The 22,170-nt window shown below is 46.1% G+C and overlaps 1 protein-coding gene across 1 annotated transcript in view; it reads right to left on the bottom strand.

Moving 5' to 3' along the window:
- Nucleotides 1-753: 753 nt before the first annotated feature.
- LOC135509523 (phosphatidate cytidylyltransferase 1-like) overlaps nt 754-22,170 on the bottom strand; it is a 69,275-nt gene continuing 47,858 nt past the window's right edge. Inside the window, exons 12-13 of the mRNA XM_064930299.1 lie at nt 12,421-12,524; nt 754-5,372 (exon numbers count right to left, since the gene is read on the bottom strand). Coding sequence (XP_064786371.1) covers nt 5,237-5,372; nt 12,421-12,524 — 240 coding nt within the window. The 3' untranslated portion in view covers nt 754-5,236. The remainder of the gene's footprint in view (nt 5,373-12,420; nt 12,525-22,170) is intronic.

Raw genomic sequence — 22,170 nt, 5'->3', positions numbered from 1 at the left:
ATGTCAAAAGGCAACAATGAGGTGGATTTCTTTTCACTGCCATGTTCTGTACAAATCAGCTTCATTCTGTTACAAAATACTGTGAAAAAGTTAATTAATGACAACTTTGAAAATTGTGACAGAGATTTACAAACGCGAGATAATATACAACCGTGTCTTATCTATGTCAGATATATATTATGATATAGGGCAAAAATGTCAGAGAAGCCAAGAGAAAAGGTATACAATTTAACCTATTGTTTTTTTCTTCATATATTTTTATTTTACTCCACCAAAAAAGGTTACATAGGATGGGTTTGTCACAGGATGATTGTTGTGTGTTGTCGATGTGAACGGGTCAAAAAGAACCCGCCTCGATGCATTGTGGGAAAGCTCGTTTGTACACCCCCCCTATGGGACAAAGCCTTACAGTGCATGGGAGACGGCCTTGTATTTCCATGTGCCGACTTGTCGGTCACCAAGACTGTTGAGTGACACGTCTGAAATAAGAGGGGTTAACCAGACAGTGTAAAATATAAAATGTTGAAGTATTGTGTCTGTGTTAAACATTCAAACATATCTTATGAGCCAATGTTCACGGAGTGGATGAACATGTTAATTTAAAATAAAACAACACTTCAAATCATCTGAGCAATGAGGCTGGAGAAAAAAATAAAGATGTGATAACAATTCTTGTGTTTCCTTAAGGGCACATAACAGAATATCATGTTCATTAAATAGCAGATCATTTATCAGGAAAACATCTCCCTGTGGTTTTATGTGTTTTTTTAAAATATGTTTAATATGTTGTTTTTTTGTTAAAGATTTTTTTTAAACGTCTACACACACAAAAAATACAATAAAAAAAAAAAGAAAAATTATAAAAAGTAAGACATGAGACCCCCAACTTTTTCAAATGCATAATACCTGACAAATATCTGACACTTTAGGTCAAGTTCGTTACAATACTACTGTGCTAACCAATAGTATTGGGCTTATATATTAACAGAACTGATCATCACAATATTATAACTTAAAACACACAATAACTTAAGTTATGATAATAACTTAAGTTAGTAACATAACTTAAGTTATCATAGCTTAGAAAGTCTCGTAAGCTTGACCACAATCTTTGCTTTTGATAGCTCTACTTTTGGTCAGATTGTTTTGAACGCACATGCAGTACACTCTTAAAAAAGGGTTCTTCGATTGTCCCCATAGGAGAACCATCTGAAAATAACTATTTCTCCTTTCACTAAACGCAAGGTTCTACATAGCACCTTTATCACCACCAAAGGGTTCTTCTACTTGGAACACAAAAAAGGGTTCTCCTATTGGGAAAAACGGGAAAAAAAAACGTTTTATTTCTAAGAGAGTATAATCCACAAGTCGTGTTTTAATAAGCGAGAGGACAGTTTAGTTTCCACAAAGAGACATCTGTAAAGCTATCCCAAGGAGGAACCAATAGAGGAGCCATCACGCCATGGGGAAGGCTTTAAAAGCGACAATTATACAGTAGAGAATTGGTCCCAACTCCACACGGTTATTCATTTCAAGAAGCACAAAATAAAATGTACTTCTGGAGGAAATTAATTTACATTTTTTTAAAACCTGGAGAATCAAATCAACACAGAAGATGTTCCATTTCCTTTCAGCCTGGTCCCATTTCTGTTTGTGTTGTCCTGCGAACTCCTACAGCGGCGTAACAACGACATGCCATAGGAGTTTGCACTAGGACAGCGAAAATCAGATCTGGAACCAGGCTAATTTCCTTTTGGTTTTCCAGTAGGACCCAACAATAAACGGACACGTACTGAGAACAGGACAACGTGACAAGACGGGCATTACTGTACACAGTTCATAAAAAACAGGGATTTCCTGCAACTCCTATGACCATTTTTAATGTCTTGTGATAATGATCAGATGAGATGACAACATCTGGAACCAGGCTAGGATCCTACAGCACTTAGGCCTTATCCCAAACGAAATGTAAAAAAAACTCTCGTGCCCACACAAGGTCCTTTCAGATCAGCTATAGGGGTCGAACATGGGCCAAGGGAGGGTGAAGGAGGGCTCCGTCTGTTTGGGAATGACCGTGGTAGTTGCTTAGCCCGGTGAACCCAGATTGGAACGCTGCGTTCACCAGCTTTCAGTCTGGTTTATCCAGGCTAGGAGTTACTACTGTATCATTCATTAGGGGAGTTAAGACCGTGGTTCTAAAATGTGGACCGTGCTTTTGGTAAACGTTTCAGGAAGGATCTCTCTCTGTTAATCAGAACAGATGGGTCCGATTCAATCAAAGACCAGACGAGGAAGAAAAGAAAAAAACAGCTGGAAAAAGTTTTCCAATATAAAAAAACAAAAACAGCAGTCTTTCATGAACTCATTCCAATCAAAGTGAGTTTTATTTTCTGATTCTTTCTTCACCCAGTAAACATGGTCTATGAATCACATGACTTAAAATAGTTTTTCAAGTTCTGCACAGTAGTAATGTTTTTTTTCTTTTCTTTCCACAGTGCAGTTTTTCCTGTACTGTGTGTTTGATTGAATACCAGCCCAACACAGAAATCCCATCCATATTATTTTCATAGATTCAACCCTTGCATATTAAAGATAAAATATTGCTGAAAGATACAACTATTCTTCTGAATATAATATATTTTTATATGTATTATATATACACACACACACACCCCTACTGTACTTAGTCCTTAATCCTAACATCATATGTTACCACTTGCATATTACCTTATAATTAAATCATTTTTAAGAGCAATTCAAACAAATAAGTAGACTTCTAAAAAAATATTGTTCTTCTTTACACAGTTTGACAAAACATTGAGTCTAGTAAGAAGTAGAATATTGGAACCGTCGGGGAGTGGCTCAGCTCAAGTGAGTTGGAATGGACACCGGATGACAAATACAGTGGAACTAAACTCATTGGTTAAACAGGCGAGACAGGAAAAGGAAGCACAAAATTATTTCCTCACAATCTCAAGTAAATGTTTTAAGTTACCCCACACGTTCCCCACAGCAGCAGACACCAGTTCAACTTATGTGTATATACACCGAGTATACAAAACACTAAGAACACCTGCTCTTTCCATGACATAGACTTACCTGGTGAATCCAGGTGGGGGGGCACACATACAAAGTGTCTTTGAACGAGGTGTGGTAGTAGGTGCCAGGCGCGCCGGTTTGTGTCAAGAGCTGCAACGCTGCTGGTTCTCACACGCTCAACAGTTTCCTGTGTTTACGGTCCACCACCCAAAGGACCACAAGCCAACTTGACACAACTGTGAGAAGCATCGGGGCCAGCATCGCTGTGGAACGCTTTCAACACCTTGTGGAGTCCCTGCCCTGACGAATTGAGGCTGTTCTGAGGGCAAAAGGGGGTGCCCAACTCAATATTAGTGAAGGTGTTCTTAATGTTTTGTACACTCAATGTATGTATATATAGGTATATTATCAAATTATTATTTACATCCCATGTAATTGTTGTGTTTATAATAGGGCTACCATATTAGTATATTTTGACAAGTCACAGATTTTATATTAGGTCTTTGTTCAGCTAAATATATATGTTATATTCTATGTACAGTAATACATTGGAAATAAGAACAGTGTGCTGGTTGCTATAGTTACTGCGTTTGTTTGTTTACGTCCAAGGTTACACACAAGCTTAATCTATCTCAAGGTTGAGGTTAATTGCCAATACCTACAATAGGTATATCTAGAACCTAAAACAAGTTCATAGAGGGGGGGAAAACAATGTTTTCAGCAGTAATGAACGATATAACTTAGAAACATGCTTCATGTTTTCAATTTTTATCATTTAAAAAAATGAAGAAGTTCTATATTAAGTTTAGTGAACACCATTATCGCAGATAGACAGATCATACTAAACGGCCAAAGCCTAAGTCAAGTGTATTTAGTATCTTGAAAACATGTTGGAGCAGCTGACATACAAAAACACATTTTTTTTTTGTCCTCTGGGTCGAAATTTCACACTGTAGCACTAGGACAACAGAAAGTTAAAAACAGGCTTTTCTTGTTGGACAAATTCAGGTCAGGTCCCTGTTCTCAGTCCGTTTCCCCCTCCGTTTGGTGTCTAGTGAATACAACAAGCCCACTGTTGCTTTAAAACCACTTCCAACACCAAGACACTAACCCAGGATACGCCGATAGCCTTGTACTGTAAAAGCTTTATCGCGTTTCTTCCTTCAAGTCAGCTACAAATCAGTGCAATGTTCTCCGTACATCCACAGAGAAACCGTCAAGTCAGTCACCCACTGTCCCCTATCTGTGTGCTTAGTTAGGATCCATTTAGTTTAGGAAGACATTCTGTTCAGAGCAACGCAGCCTTTAGTCTTTAGCTCGCTAGCATAACGGTCGGTTGTTGATGCTGCTAGCTTGGTAGCATAACGGTCGGTTGTTGATGCTGCTAGCTTGGTAGCATAACGGTCGGTTGCTGATGCTGCTAGCTTGGTAGCATAACGGTCGGTTGATGCTGCTGCTAGCTTGGTAGCATAACGGTCGGTTGATGCTGCTGCTAGCTAGCTTGGTAGCATAACGGTCGGTTGTTGATGCTGCTAGCTAGCTTGGTAGCATAACGGTCGGTTGATGCTGCTGCTAGCTAGCTTGGTAGCATAACGGTCGGTTGACGCTGCTGCTAGCTTGGTAGCATAACGGTCGGTTGATGCTGCTGCTAGCTAGCTTGGTAGCATAACGGTCGGTTGATGCTGCTGCTAGCTAGCTTGGTAGCATAACGGTCGGTTGATGCTGCTGCTAGCTTGGTAGCATAACGGTCGGTTGACGCAGTTTGTTTGTGTAGTTAGGTACTCATGCAGGTCCCAGTGGTAGCTATGACAGTCTGAACGTGTTGTTGTTGCTGCTAGCTTGGTAGCATAACGGTCGGTTGACGCAGTTTGTTTGTGTAGTTAGGTACTCATGCAGGTCCCAGTGGTAGCTATGACAGTCTGAACGTGTTGTTGTTGCTGCTGTTGTTATTGGTAACTCCTTGATGCTGGGAGCAACATCTTAGTTCACAGTAATGACTGGTTAGAAACATGAAAATTAAAAAACACACGCTGGGCAGATGAGGGATGAGTGTCTGGAAGAAGGTGCAGGCCACACACAAGCAGCCAAAGACAATCTCTCAGACACACACACACAGCCAAACTCTTCTTCTCTCTCTCACACACACACACACACACACACACACACAGCCAAACTCTCCCCCTCTTGCATGTGTGTTCTACATCGCCTCCGTGGCAGCAGGGGGCAGTATTCCCCTGTCTCTCAGGCGGTCTCTCATGGCGTTGAAGATACTGAGCTGCTGCTCTGGCTGCAGGACCAACAGCTGCTGTAACACCTTGCTGGGGTTGGGACCCCTGGAACACAGACAAAACATTAACATATTATAATATAAACACCTTGACATATTATAATATAAACAGCTGCTGGGACCTCTGGAACACAGACATAACATATTATAATATAAACAGCTGCTGGGGTTGGGACCCCTGGAACACAGACATAACATATTATAATATAAACAGCTGCTGGGGTTGGGACCCCTGGAACACAGACATAACATATTATAATATAAACAGCTGCTGGGGTTGGGACCCCTGGAACACAGACATAACATATTATAATATAAACAGCTGCTGGGGTTGGGACCCCTGGAACACAGACATAACATATTATAATATAAACAGCTGCTGGGGTTGGGACCCCTGGAACACAGACATAACATATTATAATATAAACAGCTGCTGGGGTTGGGACCTCTGGAACACAGACATAACATATTATAATATAAACAGCTGCTGGGACCCCTGGAACACAGACATAACATATTATAATATAAACAGCTGCTGGGGTTGGGACCCCTGGAACACAGACATAACATATTATAATATAAACAGCTGCTGGGACCCCTGGAACACAGACATAACATATTATAATATAAACAGCTGCTGGGACCCCTGGAACACAGACATAACATATTATAATATAAACAGCTGCTGGGGTCGGGACCCCTGGAACACAGACATAACATATTATAATATAAACAGCTGCTGGGACCCCTGGAACACAGACATAACATATTATAATATAAACAGCTGCTGGGACCCCTGGAACACAGACATAACATATTATAATATAAACAGCTGCTGGGGTTGGGACCCCTGGAACACAGACATAACATATTATAATATAAACAGCTGCTGGGGTTGGGACCCCTGGAACACAGACATAACATATTATAATATAAACAGCTGCTGGGGTCGGGACCCCTGGAACACAGACATAACATATTATAATATAAACAGCTGCTGGGGCCCCTGGAACACAGACATAACATATTATAATATAAACAGCTGCTTATCAAACCACTGGACAGGGTCAGAGATCACGACCCCAAATCTCCTATCAAACCACAGGACAGGGTCAGAGATCACGACCCCAAATCTCCTATCAAACCACAGGACAGAGTCAGCCATAATACATAACTACCATTAACCTGTCATTAAACCACAAGTCATTATTGTTAACATCTTACTGGAGTTGGGACCTCTGGAACAGAGAAACACACCACAGCCAAAACTCCAGTCATCAACACACCATCTTGTATAGAGACAGAAGGTCTTTCACAATCCTATTTTTATGACTGGCCACCATCGCTCTCCATCTGGCCGTTAGACACCAACCCCTGATCTAAACGGCTTGGAGGAGACCATCTAAACAGCTTGGAGGGGACCATCTTATCCAACTGGCCACCATCGCTCTCCATCTGGCCGTTAGACACCAAACCCTGATCTAAACGGCTTGGAGGAGACCATCTAAACAGCTTGGAGGTGACCATCTTATCCAACCGGCCACCATCGCTCTCCATCTGGACGTTAGACACCAACCCCTGATCTAAACGGCTTGGAGGAGACCATCTAAACAGCTTGGAGGTGACCATCTAAACAGCTTGGAGGTGACCATCTAAACAGCTTGGAGGTGACCATCTAAACAGCTTGGAGGAGACCATCTAAACAGCTTGGAGGTGACCATCTAAACAGCTTGGAGGTGACCATCTAAACAGCTTGGAGGAGACCATCTAAACAGCTTGGAGGTGACCGTCTTATCCAACTGGCCACCATCTCTCTCCGTCTGGCCGTCAGTTAGACAAACTGCTGTGACAGTTTGAAATTGATGACATATAGCCATTGAATGCCTCTTGATATCCCATTTTTAAGCTTGTTTTACTCCAATGTTAGTAAACAAACACAGTATAGCCTCAAAACATGGTTAAAACTAGAGCTGGGACGATAAACCAAAATGATCGACACTGACCACACCGACCACAGACACCTCATCGACACCGACCACAGACGCCGACCACAGACACCTCATCGACGCCGACCACAGACACCTCATCGACGCCGACCACAGACACCTTATCGACGCCGACCACAGACACCGACCACAGACACCTCATCGACACCGACCACAGACACCGACCACAGACACCGACCACAGACACCTCATCGACACCGACCACAGACACCTCATCGACGCCGACCACAGACACCGACCACAGACACCTCATCGACGCCGACCACAGACACCGACCACAGACACCTTATCGACGCCGACCACAGACACCTTATCGACACCGACCACACCGACCACAGACACCTCATCGACGCCGACCACAGACACCTTATCGACGCCGACCACAGACACCTTATCGACGCCGACCACAGACACCGACCACAGACACCTCATCGACACCGACCACAGACGCCTCATCGACACCGACACCTCATCGACGCCGACCACAGACACCTCATCGACGCCGACCACAGACACCTCATCGACGCCGACCACAGACACCTCATCGACGCCGACCACAGACACCTCATCGACGCCGACCACAGACACCTCATCGACGCCGACCACACACACCTCATCGACACCGACCACAGACACCTTATCGACGCCGACCACAGACACCGACCACAGACACCTCATCGACACCGACCACAGACGCCGACCACAGACACCGACCACAGACACCTCATCGACACCGACCACAGACACCTCTTCGACGCCGACCACAGACGCCGACCACAGACACCTTATCGACCACAGACACCTCTTCGACGCCGACCACAGACGCCGACCACAGACACCTCATCGACGCCGACCACAGACACCTCATCGACGCCGACCACAGACACCGACCACACACACCTCATCGACACCGACCACAGACACCTTATCGACGCCGACCACAGACACCGACCACACACACCTCATCGACACCGACCACAGACACCTTATCGACGCCGACCACAGACACCTTATCGACGCCGACCAGACACCTCACCGACACCGACCACAGACACCTTATCGACGCCGACCACAGACACCTCATCGACGCCGACCACAGACACCTTATCGACGCCGACCACAGACACCTTATCGACGCCGACCACAGACACCTCATCGACGCCGACCACAGACACCTCATCGACGCCGACCACAGACACCTCATCGACGCCGACCACAGACACCTCATCGACGCCGACCACACACACCTCATCGACACCGACCACAGACACCTTATCGACGCCGACCACAGACACCGACCACAGACACCTCATCGACACCGACCACAGACACCTTATCGACGCCGACCACAGACACCTTATCGACACCGACCACAGACACCTTATCGACACCGACCACTCACACCTCATCGACGCCGACCACAGACGCCGACCACAGACACCTCATCGACGTCGACCACAGACACCTTATCGACACCGACCACAGACACCTCATCGACGTCGACCACAGACGCCGACCACAGACACCTCATCGACGTCGACCACAGACACCTCATCGACACCGACCACAGACACCTCATCGACACCGACCACAGACACCTTATCGACGCCGACCACAGACACCTCATCGACGTCGACCACAGACACCTTATCGACACCGACCACAGACACCTCATCGACACCGACCACTCATTGCAGGCATTTTGTTGATATTGTTCATTATGATAAGTAAGTAGCCTGTTACTCGAGAAATGTGAAGTTTGAAATGAAAAATGAAATACAACAAGTTTGCTAATATGGGTGATTGTTAATGAGACACTTGATGGCTACAACCATCACACTAATAGCAGTAGTTTAAAGGGATATGTAACAATTATTGTTCTCTTTATCGTTGTCGCATCAATTCAGGCTATTTATTGCGATATGGATTTTTTTGTAAAGAAAAAAAAACCTATAATATAGATGTCATGGATCCTTTAATCTGACTATGAATTGGCGAATGGTTCCAGTCCCGCAGCTTTTCACCAAAACAGTTCCAGTACCACCTAATTGTCCCTTTAAATTAACAGTTGCTCCCTATAGTTCCAGTACCACCTAATTGCCCCTTTAAATTAACAGTTGCTCCCTATGGTTCCAGTACCACCTAATTGCCCCTTTAAATTAACAGTTGCTCCCTATGGTTCCAGTACCACTTAATTGCCCCTTTAAATTAACAGTTGCTCCCTATAGTTCCAGTACCACCTAATTGCCCCTTTAAATTAACAGTTGCTCCCTATGGTTCCAGTACCACCTAATTGCCCCTTTAAATTAACAGTTGCTCCCTATAGTTCCAGTACCACCTAATTGCCCCTTTAAATTAACAGTTGCTCCCTATGGTTCCAGTACCACCTAATTGCCCCTTTAAATTAACAGTTGCTCCCTATGGTTCCAGTACCACCTAATTGCCCCTTTAAATTAACAGTTGCTCCCTATGGTTCCAGTACCACTTAATTGCCCCTTTAAATTAACAGTTCCTCCCTATAGTTCCAGTACCACCTAATTGCCCCTTTAAATTAACAGTTGCTCCTTATAGTTCCAGTAACACCTAATTGCCCCTTTAAATTAACAGTTGCTCCCTATGGTTCCAGTACCACCTAATTGCCCCTTTAAATTAACAGTTGCTGCCTATAGTTCCAGTACCACCTAATTGCCCCTTTAAATTAACAGTTGCTGCCTATAGTTCCAGTACCACCTAATTGCCCCTTTAAATTAACAGTTGCTCCCTATGGTTCCAGTACCACCTAATTGCCCCTTTAAATTAACAGTTGCTCCCTATGGTTCCAGTACCACCTAATTGCCCCTTTAAATTAACAGTTGCTCCCTATGGTTCCAGTACCACTTAATTGCCCCTTTAAATTAACAGTTCCTCCCTATAGTTCCAGTACCACCTAATTGCCCCTTTAAATTAACAGTTGCTCCTTATAGTTCCAGTAACACCTAATTGCCCCTTTAAATTAACAGTTGCTCCCTATGGTTCCAGTACCACCTAATTGCCCCTTTAAATTAACAGTTGCTGCCTATAGTTCCAGTACCACCTAATTGCCCCTTTAAATTAACAGTTGCTGCCTATAGTTCCAGTACCACCTAATTGCCCCTTTAAATTAACAGTTGCTCCCTATAGTTCCAGTACCACCTAATTGCCCCTTTAAATTAACAGTTGCTCCTTATAGTTCCAGTAACACCTAATTGCCCCTTTAAATTAACAGTTGCTCCCTATGGTTCCAGTACCACCTAATTGCCCCTTTAAATTAACAGTTGCTGCCTATAGTTCCAGTACCACCTAATTGCCCCTTTAAATTAACAGTTGCTGCCTATAGTTCCAGTACCACCTAATTGCCCCTTTAAATTAACAGTTGCTCCCTATGGTTCCAGTACCACCTAATTGCCCCTTTAAATTAACAGTTGCTCCCTATGGTTCCAGTACCACCTAATTGCCCCTTTAAATTAACAGTTGCTCCCTATGGTTCCAGTACCACTTAATTGCCCCTTTAAATTAACAGTTCCTCCCTATAGTTCCAGTACCACCTAATTGCCCCTTTAAATTAACAGTTGCTCCTTATAGTTCCAGTAACACCTAATTGCCCCTTTAAATTAACAGTTGCTCCCTATGGTTCCAGTACCACCTAATTGCCCCTTTAAATTAACAGTTGCTGCCTATAGTTCCAGTACCACCTAATTGCCCCTTTAAATTAACAGTTGCTGCCTATAGTTCCAGTACCACCTAATTGCCCCTTTAAATTAACAGTTGCTCCCTATAGTTCCAGTACCACCTAATTGCCCCTTTAAATTAACAGTTGCTCCCTATAGTTCCAGTACCACCTAATTGCCCCTTTAAATTAACAGTTGCTGCCTATAGTTCCAGTACCACCTAATTGCCCCTTTAAATTAACAGTTGCTGCCTATAGTTCCAGTACCACCTAATTGCCCCTTTAAATTAACAGTTGCTCCCTATAGTTCCAGTACCACCTAATTGCCCCTTTAAATTAACAGTTGCTGCCTAGTGATCACCTTAAAGATCATCCATGCCTGATAAAAGCTGACGGAAACTGGCTAATAAACTATGTCAATTACTCCCTACTCCCTATCCCTATATTTGTCTGGCTATGTTAATGTGACGTCCCTTACCTGATGAAGCTGGCTACGTTAATGTGACGACCCTTACCCGATGAAGCTGGCTACGTTAATGTGACGACCCTTACCCGATGAAGCTGGCTACGTTAATGTGACGACCCTTACCCGATGAAGCTGGCTACGTTAAAGTGACGACCCTTACCCGATGAAGCTGGCTACGTTAAAGTGACGACCCTTACCCGATGAAGCTGGCTACGTTAATGTGACGACCCTTACCCGATGAAGCCGGCTACGTTAAAGTGACGACCCTTACCTGATGAAGCCTGCTAGGTTAAAGTGACGACCCTTACCCGATGAAGCTGGCTACGTTAATGTGACGACCCTTACCCGATGAAGCTGGCTACGTTAAAGTGACGACCCTTACCCGATGAAGCTGGCTACGTTAATGTGACGACCCTTACCCGATGAAGCTGGCTAGGTTAAAGTGACGACCCTTACCCGATGAAGCCTGCTAGGTTAAAGTGACGACCCTTACCCGATGAAGCTGGCTACGTTAATGTGACGACCCTTACCCGATGAAGCTGGCTACGTTAAAGTGACGACCCTTACCCGATGAAGCTGGCTACGTTAATGTGACGACCCTTACCCGATGAAGCTGGCTACGTTAAAGTGACGACCCTTACCCGATGAAGCCTGCTAGGTTAAAGTGACAACCCTTACCCGATGAAGCTGGCTACGTTAATGTGACGACCCTTACCTGATGAAGCTGGCTACGTTAATGTGACGAGCCTTACCTGATGAAGCTGGCTAGGTTAAAGTGACGACCCTTACCTGATGAAGCTGGCTAGGTTAAAGTGACGAGCCTTACCTGATGAAGCTGGCTAGGTTAAAGTGACAAACCTTACCTGATGAAGCTGGCTAGGTTAATGTGACGAGCCTTACCTGATGAAGCTGGCTAGGTTAAAGTGACGAAGCTTACCTGATGAAGCTGGCTATGTAAACGTGAGTGAAGGTAGCCATCAGATACTGACAGTCGAAGCGATCCATGATGCCTCCGTGACCAGGGATGGTGTCTGCAAAGTCCTGACAGGAGAGAGAGAGGTTACTACAGAGAAGGTCCTGACAGGACAGAGAGAGACAGGTTACTATAGAGAAGGTCCTGACAGGACAGAGAGAGAGGTTACTACAGAGAAGGTCCTGACAGGACAGAGAGAGGTTACTACAGAGAAGGTCCTGACAGGAGAGAGAGAGAGAGAGAGGTTACTATAGAGAAGGTCCTGACAGGACAGAGAGAGAGGTTACTACAGAGAAGGTCCTGACAGGAGAGAGAGGTTACTACAGAGAAGGTCCTGACAGGACAGAGAGAGAGGTTACTACAGAGAAGGTCCTGACAGGAGAGAGAGAGGTTACTACAGAGAAGGTCCTGACAGGACAGAGAGAGAGGTTACTACAGAGAAGGTCCTGACAGGAGAGAGAGAGGTTACTACAGAGAAGGTCCTGACAGGAGAGAGAGAGAGGTTACTACAGAGAAGGTCCTGACAGGACAGAGAGAGGTTACTACAGAGAAGGTCCTGACAGGACAGAGAGAGGTTACTACAGAGAAGGTCCTGACAGGAGAGAGAGAGAGGTTACTATAGAGAAGGTCCTGACAGGACAGAGAGAGAGGTTACTACAGAGAAGGTCCTGACAGGAGAGAGAGAGAGAGGTTACTATAGAGAAGGTCCTGACAGGACAGAGAGAGGTTACTACAGAGAAGGTCCTGACAGGACAGAGAGAGAGGTTACTACAGAGAAGGTCCTGACAGGAGAGAGAGAGGTTACTACAGAGAAGGTCCTGACAGGAGAGAGAGAGGTTACTACAGAGAAGGTCCTGACAGGAGAGAGAGAGGTTACTACAGAGAAGGTCCTGACAGGAGAGAGAGAGGTTACTACAGAGAAGGTCCTGACAGGAGAGAGAGAGGTTACTACAGAGAAGGTCCTGACAGGAGAGAGAGAGAGGTTACTACAGAGAAGGTCCTGACAGGACAGAGAGAGAGGTTACTACAGAGAAGGTCCTGACAGGACAGAGAGAGAGGTTACTACCGAGAAGGTCCTGACAGGAGAGAGAGAGGTTACTACAGAGAAGGTCCTGACAGGGAGAGAGAGGTTACTACAGAGAAGGTCCTGACAGAGAGAGAAGTTACTACAGAGAAGGTCCTGACAGGAGAGAGAGAGGTTACTACAGAGAAGGTCCTGACAGGACAGAGAGAGGTTACTACAGAGAAGGTCCTGACAGGACAGAGAGAGAGGTTACTACAGAGAAGGTCCTGACAGGACAGAGAGAGGTTACTACAGAGAAGGTCCTGACAGGAGAGAGAGAGAGGTTACTACAGAGAAGGTCCTGACAGGAGAGAGAGAGGTTACTACAGAGAAGGTCCTGACAGGAGAGAGAGAGGTTACTACAGAGAAGGTCCTGACAGGAGAGAGAGAGAGGTTACTACAGAGAAGGTCCTGACAGGAGAGAGAGAGAGGTTACTACAGAGAAGGTCCTGACAGGAGAGAGAGAGAGGTTACTACAGAGAAGGTCCTACTACAGTTACTACAGAGAAGGTCCTGACAGGAGAGAGAGAAGTTACTACAGAGAAGGTCCTGACAGGAGAGAGAGATAAGTTACTACAGAGAAGGTCCTGACAGGAGAGAGAGAGGTTACTACAGAGAAGGTCCTGACAGGAGAGAGAGAGGTTACTACAGAGAAGGTCCTGACAGGAGAGAGAGAGGTTACTACAGAGAAGGTCCTGACAGGACAGAGAGAGAGATTACTACAGAGAAGGTCCTGACAGGACAGAGAGAGGTTACTACAGAGAAGGTCCTGACAGGAGAGAGAGAGAGGTTACTACAGAGAAGGTCCTGACAGGAGAGAGAGAGAGGTTACTACAGAGAAGGTCCTGACAGGAGAGAGAGAGGTTACTACAGAGAAGGTCCTGACAGGAGAGAGAGAGGTTACTACAGAGAAGGTCCTGACAGGAGAGAGAGAGGTTACTACAGAGAAGGTCCTGACAGGAGAGAGAGAGGTTACTACAGAGAAGGTCCTGACAGGAGAGAGAGAGAGGTTACTACAGAGAAGGTCCTGACAGGAGAGAGAGAGAAGTTACTACAGAGAAGGTCCTGACAGGAGAGAGAGAGGTTACTACAGAGAAGGTCCTGACAGGAGAGAGAGAGGTTACTACAGAGAAGGTCCTGACAGGAGAGAGAGAAGTTACTACAGAGAAGGTCCTGACAGGAGAGAGAGAAGTTACTACAGAGAAGGTCCTGACAGGACAGAGAGAGAAGTTACTACAGAGAAGGTCCTGACAGGACAGAGAGAGAAGTTACTACAGAGAAGGTCCTGACAGGACAGAGAGAGAGGTTACTACAGAGAAGGTCCTGAAAGGACAGAGAGAGAGGTTACTACAGAGAAGGTCCTGACAGGACAGAGAGAGGTTACTACAGAGAAGGTCCTGACAGGAGAGAGAGAGGTTACTACAGAGAAGGTCCTGACAGGAGAGAGAGAGGTTACTACAGAGAAGGTCCTGACAGGAGAGAGAGAGAGGTTACTACAGAGAAGGTCCTGACAGGAGAGAGAGGTTACTACAGAGAAGGTCCTGACAGGAGAGAGAGGTTACTACAGAGAAGGTCCTGACAGGAGAGAGAGAGAGAAGTTACTACAGAGAAGGTCCTGACAGGAGAGAGAGAGAGGTTACTACAGAGAAGGTCCTGACAGGAGAGAGAGAGAGGTTACTACAGAGAGGGTCATGACAGGAGAGAGAGAGAGGTTACTACAGAGAAGGTCCTGACAGGAGAGAGAGAGAGGTTACTACAGAGAAGGTCCTGACAGGAGAGAGAGAGAGGTTACTACAGAGAAGGTCCTGACAGGAGAGAGAGAGAGGTTACTACAGAGAAGGTCCTGACAGGACAGAGAGAGGTTACTACAGAGAAGGTCCTGACAGGACAGAGAGAGGTTACTACAGAGAAGGTCCTGACAGGACAGAGAGAGGTTACTACAGAGAAGGTCCTGACAGGACAGAGAGAGGTTACTACAGAGAAGGTCCTGACAGGACAGAGAGAGGTTACTACAGAGAAGGTCCTGACAGGAGAGAGAGAGAGAGGTTACTACAGAGAAGGTCCTGACAGGACAGAGAGAGAGGTTACTACAGAGAAGGTCCTGACAGGAGAGAGAGAGAGAAGTTACTACAGTGAAGGTCCTGACAGGACAGAGAGAGAGAAGTTACTACAGAGAAGGTCCTGACAGGAGAGAGAGAGAAGTTACTACAGAGAAGGTCCTGGCAGGACAGAGAGAGAAGTTACTACAGAGAAGGTCCTGACAGGAGAGAGAGAGAAGTTACTACAGAGAAGGTCCTGACAGGAGAGAGAGAGAGAAGTTACTACAGAGAAGGTCCTGACAGGACAGAGAGAGGTTACTACAGAGAAGGTCCTGACAGGACAGAGAGAGAGAAGTTACTACAGAGAAGGTCCTGACAGGAGAGAGAGAGGTTACTACAGAGAAGGTCCTGACAGGAGAGAGAGAGAGGTTACTACAGAGAAGGTCCTGACAGGAGAGAGAGGTTACTACAGAGAAGGTCCTGACAGGAGAGAGAGAGAGGTTACTACAGAGAAGGTCCTGACAGGAGAGAGAGGTTACTACAGAGAAAGTCCTGACAGGAGAGAGAGAGGTTACTACAGAGAAGGTCCTGACAGGAGAGAGAAGTTACTACAGAGAAGGTCCTGACAGGAGAGAGAAGTTACTACAGAGAAGGTCCTGACAGGAGAGAGAGAAGTTACTACAGAGAAGGTCCTGACAGGACAGAGAGAGAGGTTACTACAGAGAAGGTCCTGACAGGACAGAGAGAGGTTACTACAGAGAGGGTCCTGACAGGAGAGAGAGAGAGAGGTTACTACAGAGAAGGTCCTGACAGGAGAGAGAGAGAGGTTACTACAGAGAAGGTCCTGACAGGAGAGAGAGAGGTTACTACAGAGAAGGTCCTGACAGGAGAGAGAGAGAGGTTACTACAGAGAAGGTCCTGACAGTTGAGAGAGAGGTTACTACAGAGAAGGTCCTGACAGGAGAGAGAGAGGTTACTACAGAGAAGGTCCTGACAGGAGAGAGAGAGGTTACTACAGAGAAGGTCCTGACAGGAGAGAGAGAGGTTACTACAGAGAAGGTCCTGACAGGAGAGAGAGAGGTTACTACAGAGAAGGTCCTGACATGAGAGAGAGAGGTTACTACAGAGAAGGTCCTGACAGGAGAGAGAGAGGTTACTACAGAGAAGGTCCTGACAGGAGAGAGAGAGGTTACTACAGAGAAGGTCCTGACAGGAGAGAGAGGTTACTACAGAGAAGGTCCTGACAGGAGAGAGAGAGGTTACTACAGAGAAGGTCCTGACAGGACAGAGAGAGGTTACTACAGAGAAGGTCCTGACAGGACAGAGAGAGGTTACTACAGAGAAGGTCCTGACAGGACAGAGAGAGGTTACTACAGAGAAGGTCCTGACAGGACAGAGAGAGGTTACTACAGAGAAGGTCCTGACAGGAGAGAGAGAGAGAGGTTACTACAGAGAAGGTCCTGACAGGACAGAGAGAGAGGTTACTACAGAGAAGGTCCTGACAGGAGAGAGAGAGGTTACTACAGAGAAGGTCCTGACAGGACAGAGAGAGGTTACTACAGAGAAGGTCCTGACAGGACAGAGAGAGGTTACTACAGAGAAGGTCCTGACAGGACAGAGAGAGGTTACTACAGAGAAGGTCCTGACAGGACAGAGAGAGGTTACTACAGAGAAGGTCCTGACAGGACAGAGAGAGGTTACTACAGAGAAGGTCCTGACAGGAGAGAGAGAGAGAGGTTACTACAGAGAAGGTCCTGACAGGACAGAGAGAGAGGTTACTACAGAGAAGGTCCTGACAGGACAGAGAGAGGTTACTACAGAGAAGGTCCTGACAGGAGAGAGAGAGAGAGGTTACTACAGAGAAGGTCCTGACAGGAGAGAGAGAGGTTACTACAGAGAAGGTCCTGACAGGAGAGAGAGAGAGAAGTTACTACAGTGAAGGTCCTGACAGGACAGAGAGAGAGAAGTTACTACAGAGAAGGTCCTGACAGGAGAGAGAGAGAAGTTACTACAGAGAAGGTCCTGGCAGGACAGAGAGAGAAGTTACTACAGAGAAGGTCCTGACAGGAGAGAGAGAGAAGTTACTACAGAGAAGGTCCTGACAGGAGAGAGAGAGAAGTTACTACAGAGAAGGTCCTGACAGGACAGAGAGAGGTTACTACAGAGAAGGTCCTGACAGGACAGAGAGAGAGAAGTTACTACAGAGAAGGTCCTGACAGGAGAGAGAGAGGTTACTACAGAGAAGGTCCTGACAGGAGAGAGAGAGAGGTTACTACAGAGAAGGTCCTGACAGGAGAGAGAGGTTACTACAGAGAAGGTCCTGGCAGGACAGAGAGAGAAGTTACTACAGAGAAGGTCCTGACAGGAGAGAGAGGTTACTACAGAGAAAGTCCTGACAGGAGAGAGAGAGGTTACTACAGAGAAGGTCCTGACAGGAGAGAGAAGTTACTACAGAGAAGGTCCTGACAGGAGAGAGAAGTTACTACAGAGAAGGTCCTGACAGGAGAGAGAAGTTACTACAGAGAAGGTCCTGACAGGAGAGAGAGAAGTTACTACAGAGAAGGTCCTGACAGGAGAGAGAGAAGTTACTACAGAGAAGGTCCTGACAGGACAGAGAGAGAGGTTACTACAGAGAAGGTCCTGACAGGAGAGAGAGAGAGAAGTTACTACAGTGAAGGTCCTGACAGGACAGAGAGAGAGAAGTTACTACAGAGAAGGTCCTGACAGGACAGAGAGAGGTTACTATAGAGAAGGTCCTGACAGGACAGAGAGAGAAGTTACTACAGAGAAGGTCCTGGCAGGACAGAGAGAGAAGTTACTACAGAGAAGGTCCTGACAGGAGAGAGAGAGAGAAGTTACTACAGAGAAGGTCCTGACAGGACAGAGAGAGGTTACTACAGAGAAGGTCCTGACAGGACAGAGAGAGAGAAGTTACTACAGAGAAGGTCCTGACAGGAGAGAGAGAGGTTACTACAGAGAAGGTCCTGACAGGAGAGAGAGAGAGGTTACTACAGAGAAGGTCCTGACAGGAGAGAGAGGTTACTACAGAGAAGGTCCTGACAGGAGAGAGAGGTTACTACAGAGAAGGTCCTGACAGGAGAGAGAGAGGTTACTACAGAGAAGGTCCTGACAGGAGAGAGAGGTTACTACAGAGAAGGTCCTGACAGGAGAGAGAGGTTACTACAGAGAAGGTCCTGACAGGAGAGAGAGAGGTTACTACAGAGAAGGTCCTGACAGGAGAGAGAGAAGTTACTACAGAGAAGGTCCTGACAGGAGAGAGAGAAGTTACTACAGAGAAGGTCCTGACAGGACAGAGAGAGAAGTTACTACAGAGAAGGTCCTGACAGGACAGAGAGAGAAGTTACTACAGAGAAGGTCCTGACAGGACAGAGAGAGAAGTTACTACAGAGAAGGTCCTGACAGGAGAGAGAGAGAAGTTACTACAGAGAAGGTCCTGACAGGACAGAGAGAGAAGTTACTACAGAGAAGGTCCTGACAGGACAGAGAGAGGTTACTACAGAGAAGGTCCTGACAGGAGAGAGAGAGGTTACTACAGAGAAGGTCCTGACAGGACAGAGAGAGAAGTTAGGTCCTGACAGGACAGAGAAGGTCCTGACAGGAGAGAGAGAGGTTACTACAGAGAAGGTCCTGACAGGACAGAGAGAGGTTACTACAGAGAAGGTCCTGACAGGACAGAGAGAGGTTACTACAGAGAAGGTCCTGACAGGAGAGAGAGGTTACTACAGAGAAGGTCCTGACAGGGAGAGAGAGTTACTACAGAGAAGGTCCTGACAGGACAGAGAGAGGTTACTACAGAGAAGGTCCTGACAGGAGAGAGAGGTTACTACAGAGAAGGTCCTGACAGGAGAGAGAAGTTACTACAGAGAAGGTCCTGACAGGAGAGAGAGAGGTTACTACAGAGAAGGTCCTGACAGGACAGAGAGAGGTTACTACAGAGAAGGTCCTGACAGGGAGAGAGAGGTTACTACAGAGAAGGTCCTGACAGGAGAGAGGTTACTACAGAGAAGGTCCTGACAGGAGAGAGAAGGTCCTGAGAAGGGACAGGACAGAGAGAGAAGTTACTACAGAGAAGGTCCTGACAGGACAGAGAGAGAAGTTACTACAGAGAAGGTCCTGACAGGACAGAGAGAGAAGTTACTACAGAGAAGGTCCTGACAGGACAGAGAGAGAAGTTACTACAGAGAAGGTCCTGACAGGAGAGAGAGAGAGAAGTTACTACAGAGAAGGTCCTGACAGGACAGAGAGAGAGAAGTTACTACAGAGAAGGTCCTGACAGGAGAGAGAGAAGTTACTACAGAGAAGGTCCTGACAGGAGAGAGAGAAGTTACTACAGAGAAGGTCCTGACAGGAGAGAGAGAGAGAAGTTACTACAGAGAAGGTCCTGACAGGAGAGAGAGAGAGAGAAGTTACTACAGAGAAGGTCCTGACAGGACAGAGAGAGAAGTTACTACAGAGAAGGTCCTGACAGGAGAGAGAGGTTACTACAGAGTAGGTCCTGACAGGAGAGAGAGAGGTTACTACAGAGTAGGTCCTGACAGGAGAGAGAGAAGTTACTACAGAGAAGGTCCTGACAGGAGAGAGAGAAGTTACTACAGAGAAGGTCCTGACAGGACAGAGAGAGAAGTTACTACAGAGAAGGTCCTGACAGGACAGAGAGAGAAGTTACTACAGAGAAGGTCCTGACAGGACAGAGAGAGAAGTTACTACAGAGAAGGTCCTGACAGGACAGAGAGAGGTTACTACAGAGAAGGTCCTGACAGGAGAGAGAGAAGTTACTACAGAGAAGGTCCTGACAGGACAGAGAGAGAAGTTACTACAGAGAAGGTCCTGACAGGACAGAGAGAGAAGTTACTACAGAGAAGGTCCTGACAGGACAGAGAGAGAAGTTACTACAGAGAAGGTCCTGACAGGACAGAGAGAGAAGTTACTACAGAGAAGGTCCTGACAGGAGAGAGAGAGAAGTTACTACAGAGAAGGTCCTGACAGGAGAGAGAGAAGTTACTACAGAGAAGGTCCTGACAGGACAGAGAGAGAAGTTACTACAGAGAAGGTCCTGACAGGACAGAGAGAGAAGTTACTACAGAGAAGGTCCTGACAGGACAGAGAGAGAAGTTACTACAGAGAAGGTCCTGACAGGAGAGAGAGAGAAGTTACTACAGAGAAGGTCCTGACAGGACAGAGAGAGAAGTTACTACAGAGAAGGTCCTGACAGGACAGAGAGAGGTTACTACAGAGAAGGTCCTGACAGGACAGAGAGAGAAGTTACTACAGAGAAGGTCCTGACAGGAGAGAGAGAGAGAAGTTACTACAGAGAAGGTCCTGACAGGACAGAGAGAGAGAAGTTACTACAGAGAAGGTCCTGACAGGAGAGAGAGAAGTTACTACAGAGAAGGTCCTGACAGGACAGAGAGAGAAGTTACTACAGAGAAGGTCCTGACAGGAGAGAGAGAGAAGTTACTACAGAGAAGGTCCTGACAGGAGAGAGAGAAGTTACTACAGAGAAGGTCCTGACAGGAGAGAGAGAGAAGTTACTACAGATAAGGTCCTGACAGGAGAGAGAGAAGTTACTACAGAGAAGGTCCTGACAGGAGAGAGAGAGAGAGAGAAGTTACTACAGTGAAGGTCCTGACAGGACAGAGAGAGAAGTTACTACAGAGAAGGTCCTGACAGGAGAGAGAGAGAGAGAGAAGTTACTACAGTGAAGGTCCTGACAGGACAGAGAGAGAAGTTACTACAGAGAAGGTCCTGACAGGAGAGAGAGAGAGAAGTTACTACAGAGAAGGTCCTGACAGGACAGAGAGAGAAGTTACTACAGAGAAGGTCCTGACAGGAGAGAGAGAGAGAAGTTACTACAGAGAAGGTCCTGACAGGAGAGAGAGAGAAGTTACTACAGAGAAGGTCCTGACAGGAGAGAGAGAAGTTACTACAGAGAAGGTCCTGACAGGAGAGAGAGAGAAGTTACTACAGAGAAGGTCCTGACAGGAGAGAGAGAGAAGTTACTACAGAGAAGGTCCTGACAGGAGAGAGAGAGAGAAGTTACTACAGTGAAGGTCCTGACAGGACAGAGAGAGAAGTTACTACAGAGAAGGTCCTGACAGGAGAGAGAGAAGTTACTACAGAGAAGGTCCTGACAGGAGAGAGAGAGAAGTTACTACTAGAGTTGAGCAGTATAACATATTTGTAAATACCCACAAGATTGTTTTTCAATACCGTTGAATACTAATTTCTTTCAAGTTTTTCAATACATTTGAATATTAAGTGAATACCCGCAGTCAACTTGTACAAATACATTAGGAGATTAAAGTAGGTTGCATCCTTCATGTCGCCTGTTACAATAACTTGACATTATGAAGCTTCACCGTCGTTTCCCAGAACAGCAGCCAGTCGCGTGGTCATTGTGACGAGCATAACGGGAGAAAGCGGGAGTCCCAAAGCCTAGTGTGGCGCAATTCAGGTGATTACGTTACACTTGTATGTTATTCACTACTAAATGTTTACCATCAGATATCTTAAGAACTGTCTAAGATGCGCTATACTCTCCGGCTGTGAATTTGGTTTACTTGTTAGTTAGCTATGGTAATTCAAAATCAG

This window comes from Oncorhynchus masou, chromosome 1, assembly GCF_036934945.1.
Source record: "Oncorhynchus masou masou isolate Uvic2021 chromosome 1, UVic_Omas_1.1, whole genome shotgun sequence".
NCBI classification, from domain to species: domain Eukaryota; kingdom Metazoa; phylum Chordata; class Actinopteri; order Salmoniformes; family Salmonidae; genus Oncorhynchus; species Oncorhynchus masou.
This window is presented reverse-complemented; position numbering and strand designations above follow the sequence as displayed.